The sequence below is a fragment of the Dipteris shenzhenensis genome, chromosome 31, assembly GCF_047967505.1.
Source record: "Dipteris shenzhenensis isolate YYH24624 ecotype China chromosome 31, Dip_SZ_1.0, whole genome shotgun sequence".
In the NCBI taxonomy this organism is placed as follows: Eukaryota; Viridiplantae; Streptophyta; class Polypodiopsida; order Gleicheniales; family Dipteridaceae; genus Dipteris; species Dipteris shenzhenensis.
Genome location: NC_141626.1, coordinates 16,807,050 through 16,820,358, shown reverse-complemented (window position 1 = coordinate 16,820,358; position 13,309 = coordinate 16,807,050). Strand labels below are relative to the sequence as shown.

The window sequence follows — 13,309 nt, the reverse complement described above, 5'->3', positions numbered from 1 at the left end:
AGAACGACCTAGTCGATGCCAATACACCCTCATCTAGGACCTTGGCAGTTATTTCCCTTGACCATTTTATTTACGCACATAAAATATTACAGAAGTCGGTCATCTAAGAGAAAATGCCCACCGATCTTTCCGAGGTCATGCTATCTCGGCTAGAGCGTAACATTCCTTTCCTCTTCAAGCATCAGCGTCCTCGATGATGAAATCTGGGAATACTCTCCGTAATTGGTATACGGATTCCCAGGTAGCTTCTGATAGAGGTAGACCATGCCATGCAACCAACACCGTGGGTATCTTCCGATTGCGCACTTGCATTGTTCCTCGGTCCAGGATTCTTGTTGGTTTGCGTCTTGCATTATCCTCTATCTCCTGAAACAAAACAACACCTTCGATTAGTGAGTCACCTGTATGCAAAAATTTCTTTAAACGAGAAACATGAAACACTGGGTGCACCTTACACCCCGGTGGTAATTCTAATTTATAGGCTACCTTGCCTATTCTTTTTGGAATTAACCATGGCCCACAATATCGAGGTCATAACTTAGCACACTTTCTTGCAGTCAAAGACTTAGAGTGCGAAGGAACTCTGAGAAAAACTTTTTCTCCTTCCTTAAATTCTCTATTGGAACGGTTTTCATCCGCATACGCCTTAGCTCTATCCCATAGCTTGGCGGATGTTAGCTCTCGCAAGTGCTAGCATCTCCCGCATCTGAACCACAAAGTTCGCGGCACTAGGCACTTTCTGAGGTAGTCCAACTATAGTTGGATTCGCTAGTCTATAACCATAGTTCAGCTCAAACGGACTGAACCCTGTAGAAGAATGTTTTCTATCATTGTAGGCAAACTCCAACAATGGCAACCACTTGTCCCATGTATGTTGCCTCAATGACACATATGCTCTAAGCATATCCTCTAAAATTTGGTTGATTCTTTCCGTCTGACCATCCGTTTCTGGATGATTCCCACTACTCATTCCCAACTCAGTCCTTAGTGTCTCAAATACCGCAGTCCAAAAATGACCGGTAAATTTGACATCTCTGTCTGACACTATGGATTTGGGTAATCCATGCAGACGAAATATATGTCTAATAAACAAATCCGCCACTTGCGGGACACTAACAGATTCTCTAGTTGGAGTGAAGTGAGCCATCTTGGTAAGGCGATCAACCACTACAAGGATAGAATCATATCCACCTTGTGTCGTAGGCAGCCCTACAATAAAGTCCATGGAAATGCTCTCCCACTTACTTAGTGGTATCTCCAAGCGCTGTAAAAGTCCGGGTGGCTTCACCCGCTCTGCCTTACTTAGTTGACATGAAAAACGACGTGTCACATATTCATGAATATGCTTTTTCATCTTTGGCCAAAAGAAATCTCGCTTCACGAGATCATATGTCTTCTCGACTCCTGGATGTCCCGCACATGGGCTATCATGGCATTGTCGAATGACTCTCCGCCTGAGATCATTCTGATTAGATACTACTACCTTGCCAATCCTTTTCAGCATACCATCCCTTATGGCATATCTTGCATAAGTTTGGCTTTTTTTGGATGCCAGGTCATCCTTTTCTCCGGGTTTTAACATATGAGCCTTAGGCCATAGGCTCTGGACGAACTCGTCCACCTTTTGAGTTTCTCTAATCTCGGCCATTAGAGCACTCTCTAACACCGTGAAACTCATGTTATGCATAATTTGTGACAACGCATCAGCAACTTTATTATCCTTGCCTCTTCGGTACTGAATCGTCAAGTTAAACTCCTGCATGAGTTCTGCCCACCTAGCTTGGCGGCCTCTCAAGTCAGGTTGTTTACAAAAATGTTTCAGAGTATCATGATCAACATCCACATAAAACTCTGATCCATATAAAGCATGTCTCCATGTTTTCAAAGCATGGACAACAGCATATAACTCTAATTCATGAGTTGGCCAATTTCTTTGAGAGGGAGAGAGCTTCTTGCTTGGCCTTCCCTCTTAGAGGAGAACTGCTCCTACCGCAATGCCACTTGCATCGGTTTCTAAGAACAACGGTTTCTCGGGATCAACTATTTTTAACACCAGTCCTAAGACCACAGCTTGTTTTATGGTGTTAAAACTTTCTTGTTGATTGTGTCCCCATATAAAAGGTACTTTATCTGAGGTCAGATCAGTCAATGGCGATACTATTTCGGAATATCCTTTGATATGCCTTCGATAAAATTGGACAAATCCCAAGAATGATCGCAAAGCGGTCAAACTCTGAGGGATTGGCCAAGTCAGTATCGCAGCCACTTTCTTTGGATCCATTTCTACCCCCTCTAGAGTAATTATGAATCCTAAATATTCAAGTCTAACCATACACAGTATAGTTTTCTTCTTATTTACATAAAGACTGGCTTTCCTCAAAGTACTGAACACTATTCTTAAGTGTTCTCGATGCTCAGTAATACTTTTACTGAATACCAGAATATCGTCAATAAAATGTACTACAAACTTTCCAATGTACGGACGTAGTAAATCGTTCATAAGCATGAGGAATGTAGCTGGAGCATTGGTAAGTCCAAAGGGCATTACCAAAAACTCATGATGACCAAACCTGCTTCTAAAAGCGGTTTTATGCACATCCTCAGCTCTAATACGGATCTGATGGTAGCCACACTTAAGATCTATCTTACTGAAAATTACGGCCCTATGCAATGCATCTAGCAAATCATCGATCCGAGCCATCGGATACCTGTGCTTAATAGTGATATTATTCAATGCTCTGTAATCTATACAGAGGCGAAACGTATCATCTTTCTTCCTCTTTAATATCACTGGCGAAGCAAAAGGTGAAAAACTGGGTTGAATTTGCCCCAGCTTGAGGTATTCTTCCAGTTGTCTTCGCACCTCAGCTTCGTCTGTAAAGCTTAATCGATAGGGAGGTCTATTTACAGGTTTTGCCCCCAGGATAAGCTCAATTTTATGCTAAACATTCTGCTCTGGAGGTAACCCATAAGGTAACTCATCCCTAAAACAATTAGAGAACTTCTCCGATATCTCTTTAGCCAACTCGGCCATTTCCCCATCTTGGGTAGCCTCAGTGCTAGTCGATGCATCATCAATCGACTCTACCGATGCTATACACAGACACAGAGACTCTTTCGGAAGACAATTTCCATGGCTGAAATCAATGGTCCTCGAGGTAAATCCTTTTCACCTCGCAAAACATATTCTACCCCGTTCATCTTGAACTGGTAAATATGCTTTTTCCAATCAATGGCTGGATTTTTTCAAAAATGCCAAGCCATGCCTAGGGCTATATCTGCGTGAGCTAGCCTGGTCAATTCAAAGTCCAGCTTCTTAACATAGTCCTGTATTCGAAGTTCCAACTGGGTAACCCTTTGGTCCCATACTTCATTTGAACTTACGTCCGCCATCCTGACCGTATAAGCATAGTCAGACGGACTAGTTTTCAACTTGAGCCTCCTAATAAGCTTCGAGTTAATTACATTGTGCGTTGACGCTGAGTCAAACAACACAATCACATCATGATTGGCTACTTGCCCTTTCATTTTAATCAACTCGGGCTCATCGAAAACTGTATACCCTGTTGCTGCGGGCTTTGAAAGGATGTTATCAAGTGCACCGCTTCCTAACTTAGTAACAGACACACTTAACAACACAGGTACTAACCTCTAAAAAGGTCCCATCAATTGCATCTGCCTATGTTCTGCATTGGGACTCTCCTGCATTTCCGCCCCGCATTCAGATATTATCATATTGGCCGTGCGACGGTCTTTGTTTAGTGGACAATCTTTCCACTGATGTCGCTAAAGGCAGCCAAAGCACAATCCTTCTTTTCTAGCTTTTTCTTTTTGCTCAGGGGTCAACGAGGACTTTAACCAAGCCCGGGCTGCTATTGGAGTTACTTTTCTTTTCACCCCAACGGTGGTACTTGTCTTTGCTTGTCCCTCAATTGGCTTCACCTGCTTGGTTTGGCCACTTGGCTATGAGACACTTGTCTTTGAAGTCCATTTCCTCTGAAATCCCCCTTTTCTCGGGTACTCATGCTGAGTCCCTGCCTGCACAAACCCACTAGGTGTGCCTCTGGCATCCTCATAGTTCAGGGCTACTGCAATAGATTCATCTAATGTAGTCACATATTTAGCCCGAACTTCCATTTTAATCTTGTCGTTCAGTCCATAGATATAGTCTTTCAACTGAACCGACATAGAGAGAGGGTCTGTTATTTTCATAACACGTTCCCTGAACTTGTTAGTGTACTCTGCCACCGACAAATTCCTCTGGTGAAGGTTTCTATAAGCATCCCAAGCTCGGGACTCTTCGTCAGGTGGAAGAAAGTGTTTCTTAAATTCAGCCTTAAACCCTTCCCAGGTGGTAGGGGCAACCTGATCTTTCTGTTGCTTTATCTACCACCTATCCGCTGCCTCAATAAACAGGTGAGTGGTCTCGCGGATTTTCTTTAGATCAGATTTGATTTTACAAATGGCGAAGGATTCTTCCCACTTGTGTAACCAAACCTCGATCACATCAGAACTGCGCTCGGTCATCCGACCAGCGTACTTTTCCGGACTATAGTTAGTAATATTAGGTACCTTGACCTTCGCACATTCCGACGAGTGTATACTGGGCTCTGGCTCTGCTGGATCTTTGCCCTTTTCATTTCTAGATGGTCTAGCCGACAAGGCTTGCACCATCTCTCTAATTTCATTTTGACCAGCATTCACTTGAAGCTGCTGGTTCATGATCTGTTGTAAAGCATCTTCTAATACCGAAATCCTACCCACCAAAGTAGGTGTTGTGTGATGGGACACTTGTTGTGTAGACCGTGCTCTAGATTCACCAGGATTCACCCTGGAATCTTGTCCCTTTGCCTCCATTCTTTCAAAAGGGAAAATAGATTTTTATTTTTTTTTCCACTTCAGATTCCCCTTTGCTGTACAGGAATAATAAACTGCAAATTGAAAATTTGTATAGAAGGGAAAAGAACTGCTCCCTGGAAAACTCCACGTAACGGAGATGTCTCGACTTATTTCCTCTCCCAAGCCTTTGCAAGCCTCGAAAATCTGCGCCACCCACCAAGGCACTCACCCAGCTATTCGCTTCTCTCTTTCGGAATCAGCATCAGTGCTCACGGGCTATTTACGTGACCATATCCTACATCCCACACATCTTCGGCGCTTTGCATAGCTTGCTACTGAGGTCTTTTCGATAATTGTTTCTGAAAACGTGGCGCACGTTTTCTCCTTGCACGTCCTTATCGAAAAAATATCCGCAGTCGGTGAAGGCTTCCCAAGCTTGATAGTGTTGTTCTTAAGCAACAGATGCTATTCATCGCAATTTTGTGGCTCTGGCATAATTGAAATCCTCATTCGTCGTCTTCATTCACTCCGTGACATCGATGTGCTTTTTTTAAAAAAAAAAAGCTTTCCTCACGCTGAGTGATGCCGACGGTCATTAATTATTTCTTCTGATATAACCTTCTGAGCTTATTCAAGGAGAAGGTCCTCCACAAGTTCCTCACGCTTGCGATGACGTTAGTGACTATCCACATCGTAATCCTGCTCTGAAGCCTTGCTTCTATAAAACTCGCATGAATCCCCTCGTCCACCTGAGCCACGCTGATTTCACAGGTGTTTCACCCAACACCGCTCATCGCATCGAAGGGCCTGCCCCTAACTTCAGTGTCACGCGCCATCGTTCCCTGGCTCCAAGCTGACCGTAAACCAACGGATTCACGTAGACAGCTCGTCCCTTCTACGCAACTCGTTCATCCACGCTCCCAGATGTTCTGTGCTCTGATACCAAATGACACATTCCCTGACTAATCTCTCTTTCTTTCCAACGATTCACAGACAAAATTCACAGGCGCTAGCATCGTATTTTGCCACCCAGCCTATCTCATGGATGGCATGCATACAAAGATACGTAATTTCTATTTCTTCATGCCTATCCACAAGCCCTCAGTTCCCTAGATGGTTCCCCCTGTCACATGTCATCATTTTAGACCTTTAGCTTGGTACACCATTTACCCCTCTCTTGGGGCACAATTCAACATTTGCCCCTTGGCATTTTTACACATTTAGGTGCACCTAGGCCTTAGCACTCAGAACCACCTAGTCAATGCCAATACACCCTCACCTAGGACCTTGGCAGGTACTTCCCTTGACCATTTTATTTACGCACATAAAATATTACAGAAGTTGGTCATCTAAGAGAAAATGCCCACCAATCTTTCCGAGGTCATGCTATCTCAGCTAGAGCATAACACAATATGGCCATATCCATCATCGCTACCACAAATGTCATCAGAGTATATTAAGTGCTCTGAAGAAAAGTCCTTACTCTATTGATGTTGTTGCACTTATTCTACTGTTATATCATTTTGTGTCTTTGTTAAGTCTCTATCCTGCACTATGTTAAGTTTGTTAACTGAGAAGCCTTGAGATTCGGCATGATTTTGAATCTTTGGAAACTATATATTCACTTAGAAGTAATACTTTGTATACTTGCAAAGTGTATTCCTGATAGATTGTTGAAAAAAATTCTCATTTTTCAAGGTGACTTTGATTACTGCCTACAGGTGCCTGTTGTTGATGGCTTCTCCTTCCCACACACTACAAAACGGATGAAAATTGCTGGCCGCCAGATCACTTCTTACCTGATCGATCTCCTCTTGAGAAGGGGGTGCGTACTTTTTAAGTGAAATGTTAGGATTTTGCGAGCCTCTCTATGCTGGGTGGTCTCTGTACAGTAACCTTGAAGATTTTCATACAAAATCTTATGGATGTACAAAATAAGTGTGGTAATAAAGTGACTTTGAATTATCTTTTGTTAAATTAGAATATTGCTCTTGGCAGATATGCTTTCAATCGAACAGCAGATTTTGAGACTGTTAGGGAGATAAAGGAGCAGCTCTGTTACGTAAGGTCAGACTGCTCAAGCCCCAAAAATCCCCATTTAATGAAAATATATAAATTGGCTAAACCTTTTTTAACAAAAGGTAGTAAAAAACTGGCACAAATTTTGCCACCAGGTTCCATGTCTGACTCGATCGTCATTCATGAAATTAACTCATGCAGCTATGATTTCAAACGGGAGTACCAACTTGGTGTGGAAACAACTATTCTTGTCAAGCAGTACACAGTTAAGTGATGGCTCTTTAGTTGTTGGATGCCCTCCTCCGGGCAGATTGTCTCAATTGCTTAAAGAATATCATTCAATTCTTAGAATCAATAATATATTTAGCTTGCTTGAAGAACCCTCAATTTAATCAAATAAAACTTATTATATGTTTGAAGAAAACTTTTATCTTCTGCTTCTTAGTGAGGAATCCTGCGGTGCTTTGTGGATCGTTTAATTTTGATCAATAAACCATTTTCGTGGAAGCAGCTACCAGATGGAAGAGTGATAAAGGTTGGGGGGGAGCGGTTCCAAGCCCCAGAGGCTCTTTTTAATCCAGTAAGGCTCTCACCCTTGTGTTCACATACTTTTGGAGTCTGTTTTGTGTTGTTGGGTATACTCACCTGCTAAGTGTTGAAGCCCTAAGGTTATTGAAACACATACTGTGACTCATCTTCTGCTAGACCTGTTTAACAGGGAAGCTCAGATTGTAAAGGGCAAGCTTGCAGGGGCATCACTACAGTTTCACACCTTGGTCCATTGAAAGTACACTAAATTATCAAAACCATCAAGGTCACTTTCATAGCTTGAGACCCTATACACAGCATATGTGTGAAGCCAGAGTCGGCCAAAGCCTCTCTCAAGATCATTCTACTGAGGAGAACACACCGGCTACTAGTCCTTCCCAGTAATGCCTGCATCCATACTTAAGCCCATAAATATAACCTGGAGGCATCGCAACAAGGTTCAATCCATTATGCGGCAGTCCATGCTCTTGGTCATGTTCACCATTTACCAATGATTACTCCCCGTCATCTAACACAGGCAAGGGTCAAGTCCTGAAACACTGCCAAAAGTCATGAACCAATAACCCTCTAATTCATAATACATCAGCATGGACCTGCCCTTTCACTAGCTTGCTGCCCCTCATAGCTTGCCTTCTCCTTGTTGCCCTTGTGCCCTTCATTTTGGAACCTGCGGCTGGGTGGTATGAACAGTAGAAGCTCTCAATGCTGTTTGTGAGTGCAACATATGGAGATAGGATAGATGGATACATGGAGAGAAGTCAAAGGAATGGGTGTGTCGAGTGCAGCAGTGCCGTTTGTATTGCATTTCACAGATGAATGAGCAATTATAGTATTTTTTTCCTCCGAATTCAATCTAATCCATGTGTGCATTGCGCATTCGTGTATGAATTTGCATTCGTCATTGTTCGGTCTTCTTTAGAGCATATAATCTGCAAAGTGTATTGACACCTTGCTGAACTCATCCTATGATGAGAAATCAATTTTGTTAGGCCATCTAGAAGTATATTGCTCCCTATTGTTCCCCCTTGAGACTGTCTTTTACCCTAGGTCCTCCATTGATTTTGAGTTAACCCCCTGCTTGCACCCCTTCAGAAAAAGAGAAAAAGAAAACCCTCTCCTTTATTCTCTTTACCTTGCTCTTGTTTGCCTCGCCTCCTTTGTTTCTGTCATCCATTGTATCGTTTGCATGTGTCCATATATCGACACCTACCCTCTCACTCTTTCCATTCCTTGTCATCTGTACCACTGACGCCCAAGTCCTCTCCTATAGGGAAGTCTAGAAAAACAACATCTTGTGTTTCTAAAGAAGAATCAAGGTCTTGAAATGTGGCAGAGGGGAAGAGTAGACATGCAAAGAGTTCACCATGTTTTGCAGTAGAAGGGGCATCAACCCACCCACAATTCCCTACACACCTACAACCAATGGAGTAGCAAAGAGGAAGAACAAATCATCGAAGTGTGTTATTGAAGGATATAGGTATCCCTAACGTATTTTGACTGAGACCGTCTCTACAGATGCCTATGTCATCAGCAGTTCTCACACACGAGCACCAAAGGATATCGCATCCCTAGAGGCATGGATAGGCATGAAGCTCTGTTTGTTGCTTGTTTTGTGATAGTTTCACTCAAAGTGGTTCGATTTCTTCGGTGCCAAGGATGAGTGTATGAGAGCAACCACAGCCGCATGTGAAGCCATGTGTCTTTAGAGATGATTTGGTTATGTTTGGTATAGCACATCAAGGTTTGAGTTCTCATTGATTGTGATAACTGATTTTGCATTGCACTAGGGAAGAATCGCTGGATTTGTAACCCAGGGGACAAATTTTGAATACTACCTCATCCACATGAGAAAATGGAAGATATGCAGATTGAAATGATCTACTCTTTTACACGAGGCAATCCAACATTTACCTTCATCAAGGCATGAAATAATTTCTTTGCAGGCATCCCTTTTTAACTTAAATTTTTTGAGTAATGCATATGATGCCTCATCTTCTCAGCTTTTGAGTCTGTGCTTTCACAACTATTCAACATGATGCGAAACTTGCATAACTAGTAGATTGCTCAGATTTTCCTGGCATTGCCTTCTTCCAATGTATATGTCTTAGGGTTATTTTGGCCTTTCTAAGTGCAACTGTGGATCGCCCAGTTGCTATGGTTTGGTAGAGTCTTTCTTAGTTCTTGAGTATTGGGACTTGTGCAGTCAAAGTGTGCATGCTGTGGGCTTCTTTACGTAATAAGAAGGATATATTTGAGAAATATGCAAAGTGAGAGTGTGTTTATGTTGGAATCTAAGGGTCGCCTCCCCACTTGTGAGACCCCATATGAGGACGGGGGAGGATGACATACCCTGAGAGAATGAAAGGAGAGGGTAGAATGAGAGCTGCTATGTAGGCAGCAGATTAGCTGCCACGTGGGCAGCACATATGCTTCCTTCTTTTATTAGTTTTAGGGCAGGCTGAACGGCCACCCTGGCATGCAGCAAAGGCTGGAAAGGAGCCTTGGTGAGGGCGCATGGGCTGCACCAAAGGACAGACAGATGGGGCCAGCAGAAGGGAGTTACAGAAGGTCTGTATGGCACGACAGGAGGGATAGTATAGCATTACAGAGGCCGGAGCAGACAGGAAATCGATTGGTCCGAATTATTGTTGGCTTGGACAGGTGCTGTAGCAGGCATAGGTGGACTGATGCAGGGGCAGCAGTGGGCAGAAGGACTGGAGCAGTGACTTGGGAGCTTTGTCTGCAGTACATATCAGAGCACTTTGCAGGACTTGCTCAGCCTTGAGCATCTACTGAAGCCTACACAGAGGCGCGTGGCAGAAGAGGAGTTTCCGTCAGAGGGTGCAGCAAACAGACCCTAGTTTGTTGCCTACCTCAGGGATTGTTTCTAGAGGTGTTGGTGCATATTTTGGGAAGTTTTTGTACATTGTTTCTACCTTATATCTACTCTGTGTTGGCTGTACATCTGGGCTCTCTTTCAGATCTGATTGCTCTCTTTTACATTTACGGAAAGCACATGTATTTGAGTTGTGTTTCATTCTCTATCTTGCAATCTCGGAGTTCATCTTCCGCTATGGAGTAGTGTTGGCCCTGGGCAAGAACCTACCTCAAGTTTTTCAACAGTTTAGAGGTTATCTGATCAGTTTTTCCTGTTGAAGAAGATGTTGCAGACATGTAGAAGGTGATTTGAAGCTCATATTGTGAAAGATAATATGCATATGTCACACTATTAGTCTTTTTGTCCTGTCGCACACTCACATCTTTTTTGTCCTGCGCAGTAAAACCATCTACAGAAGAGTGCACAATTGGATTGTGGCCTTTGACTATTTTAGCAGGATAGTTATTACTGATGGCATATTCAGTGAAGCAATGATATGATCCCTGCATGCCTGCAAGAGAATGGATTTATATGACAAGTGAGCATCTCAGGATTTTCCATGGAGCAAACGTTTACATTATTGACATGCTTGTGAATGACAGGAACTAATAGATGTCGAAGGAGAAGGCCTAGCAGAGTTGGCTTTCCGATGTGTTCAGGAGATGGACATTGATAACCGAATGCCAGTGAGGCTCTTTGCACTCATGGTTTTTCTAAAGCATTCTGTTACATTCTTTGGGAGGATATCTTCAGAGAGAACCTTTTAAAGCTGTTTAAGAAAAAGAAACTGTGAAAAAATATTTACTGCTGCTTATGGGTGTTTATTGATAACATGGTATTTCATGTGTCTTGAGCTGGTAATGCACTTCTGAACATGCAGCTTTATCAACATATTGTTTTGAGTGGAGGAAGTACCATGTTTCCTGGCTTACCAAGCAGGTATGGCCGTGCCCTGTTGTGGAATTTCATTCCAGGATTTCTCCTTGTCACATTCAAAGGTTGTACAAGCAGTCCAATACAGCATGATGTTGAAATGCTCTTCCAAAAGATCCTATATGTAACCGAGGCTGGCTTGAGTTAATTCTCTTTACTAACACTACTATGTTTATGCGGAGGCAGATTGGAAAGAGAGATTCGCCAGTTGTATCTTCAGACAGTGCTCAGAGGAAACAAACAGGGGCTTAAGGTTTGTTGAAAAAAAACATGTTTGCCCATATGCCATTGTGCCAGTATTTGTGTCCCTTTTAAATGATTTTAACAGGACTATTCTGTACACTTTACCACAAGTCAATTGCCTTTGTAGTGAATATAGCTGAGTTTAATCTCATCTAAATCCCTTGCATGTGCAAAGTTTGCCTTTGTGGCTTTTACAAGCTCTTTACACTGCTTACATAGTCAGATTATGAAAGTTGTTACTCAGTTTTTTAATGGTTTATCATTTACATATTCACACTATGTATGGCATCCCTAATCGTCCTTGCCATCCACTGAATAAAAAACCGTGTCTCTCTGAGACCTTTCTGTTGCGGCTTCGTCACTACAAATCTATTTCTTCTAGTGTGGTCATTATCATCCTGTTTTTTCTCTTCCTGCCTGCGATATAGGGAAAAAAAGCACGCTTATTCTTGAACATTTAGGTCCATGTTGTGGCCTGCTGATATTGCAATAAATTCTTTCTTCCTTAATTGGTGTGTTGCCCTATCAGCTTTCTTTTCTAAGCATCTTTTTCTTAGAAATGCTTGTTTGGGAGAGACTAAAATGAAATACTATAGTCTTCACAAGAAGTTGCAGCTTGAATGAAGAGAATCGGAGTACTTTTTCTTTAGCCTTCTCCTATAGTGCTAGCTTTTGTCACAGCTGAGTCTGCCCTTCAGTTACGGAGTGCTGACAGAAACTCAATCCGAAGACATTTGTATAAATGGATGCTCAAGTGTGCATGGGCTGTGTGGATATGTATGTGTGAGAGAATTTGTTTATACTTAGGGTCTACACCCACCATTGGGCGTTGAAGACATCGGTGGGGATGTCACAGTAGCTACTCCCTGCTATGTGTGATAGAGTTTCTGGGTTTACATCCTTATGAGTGACTATCATGAGGTGTTTGCTCTATTTATTGTGTTTTCAACAGATGAGTTGGGGCATGTTCCTGGATTCATCTAGATATATATTGTGTTTAAGAACTTGTGGAAATTGTAGTAGCTTATTCTCAGATCTACTTAAATGTACTCTTTTTATTTTCGTATCGACTGACCTTAAGGTGGTTCCCAGCTTACGAATTGATACATTATGATGAGCCATAAAACCAAAAACTTAACGTATTTGAATCATATAAGATTTGAGACTAGAATTTTGGATAATCTTTCAAAGATTTGAGACTAGAATTTTAGATACATCTTCCAAGATAGCTCCATAGTGTAGAAGGCAGAGAAGGTCAGTTGGTTCCGTACTCATATGGTTGGCTGAACCATACGCGTATGAAATAATTATTCCGTACGCATATGGTACGGCCAATCATACTTGGCATTTTTTGAGGAGAAACACGGGGTTTCCAGACCTTTATGAAAATGTTTTTTAATCAATTTCTTGACTTTAAAATTAATACAAGTTTGAAGTTTGAAGTTTGAAGTTAAAACTTTTGTAGCTCTCTGCCAATTAAATGTGTTCAATGTATATCTTCTTGTTTTTTTTTTGTAAAATTAGGGTCACGTAGATCCATACTCCAATCATACTTCTGTGCACATATGCCGTATGTGTATGGTAACGTATGGAAAAAACTAGGCGAGAGGGAGTGCAAGAGTCACTCTTGAACCTAGAGTCATGCAAAACTGGTTAAGTTGTGATGGCTCAAGGGTAGAAGAGCAAGTTTTGAAAGCTCCACCAATTGCTTGATGTGTTAGCTTTAGGCCTAAACATTGCAATCCCGACTTCTTTGGAAGATCTATTTTGTGCAGATGTTGCTGTTGGAAACATGAGTGATGAACTATGGATTTAGCTCATTCATCCTGGTAGGTTTATTAAAAGCCC

The 13,309-nt window shown here is 42.2% G+C and overlaps 1 protein-coding gene across 1 annotated transcript in view; it reads left to right on the top strand.

The window, feature by feature from the left end:
- Positions 1 to 13,309, top strand: part of ARP2 (actin related protein 2) — a 101,953-nt gene that overhangs the window by 79,512 nt on the left and 9,132 nt on the right. Inside the window, exons 7-13 of the mRNA XM_087369699.1 lie at positions 6,561 to 6,664; positions 6,838 to 6,906; positions 7,060 to 7,123; positions 7,370 to 7,438; positions 10,888 to 10,971; positions 11,166 to 11,224; positions 11,405 to 11,471. Of these exons, the coding sequence (XP_087225825.1) occupies positions 6,561 to 6,664; positions 6,838 to 6,906; positions 7,060 to 7,123; positions 7,370 to 7,438; positions 10,888 to 10,971; positions 11,166 to 11,224; positions 11,405 to 11,471 (516 nt within the window). The remainder of the gene's footprint in view (positions 1 to 6,560; positions 6,665 to 6,837; positions 6,907 to 7,059; positions 7,124 to 7,369; positions 7,439 to 10,887; positions 10,972 to 11,165; positions 11,225 to 11,404; positions 11,472 to 13,309) is intronic.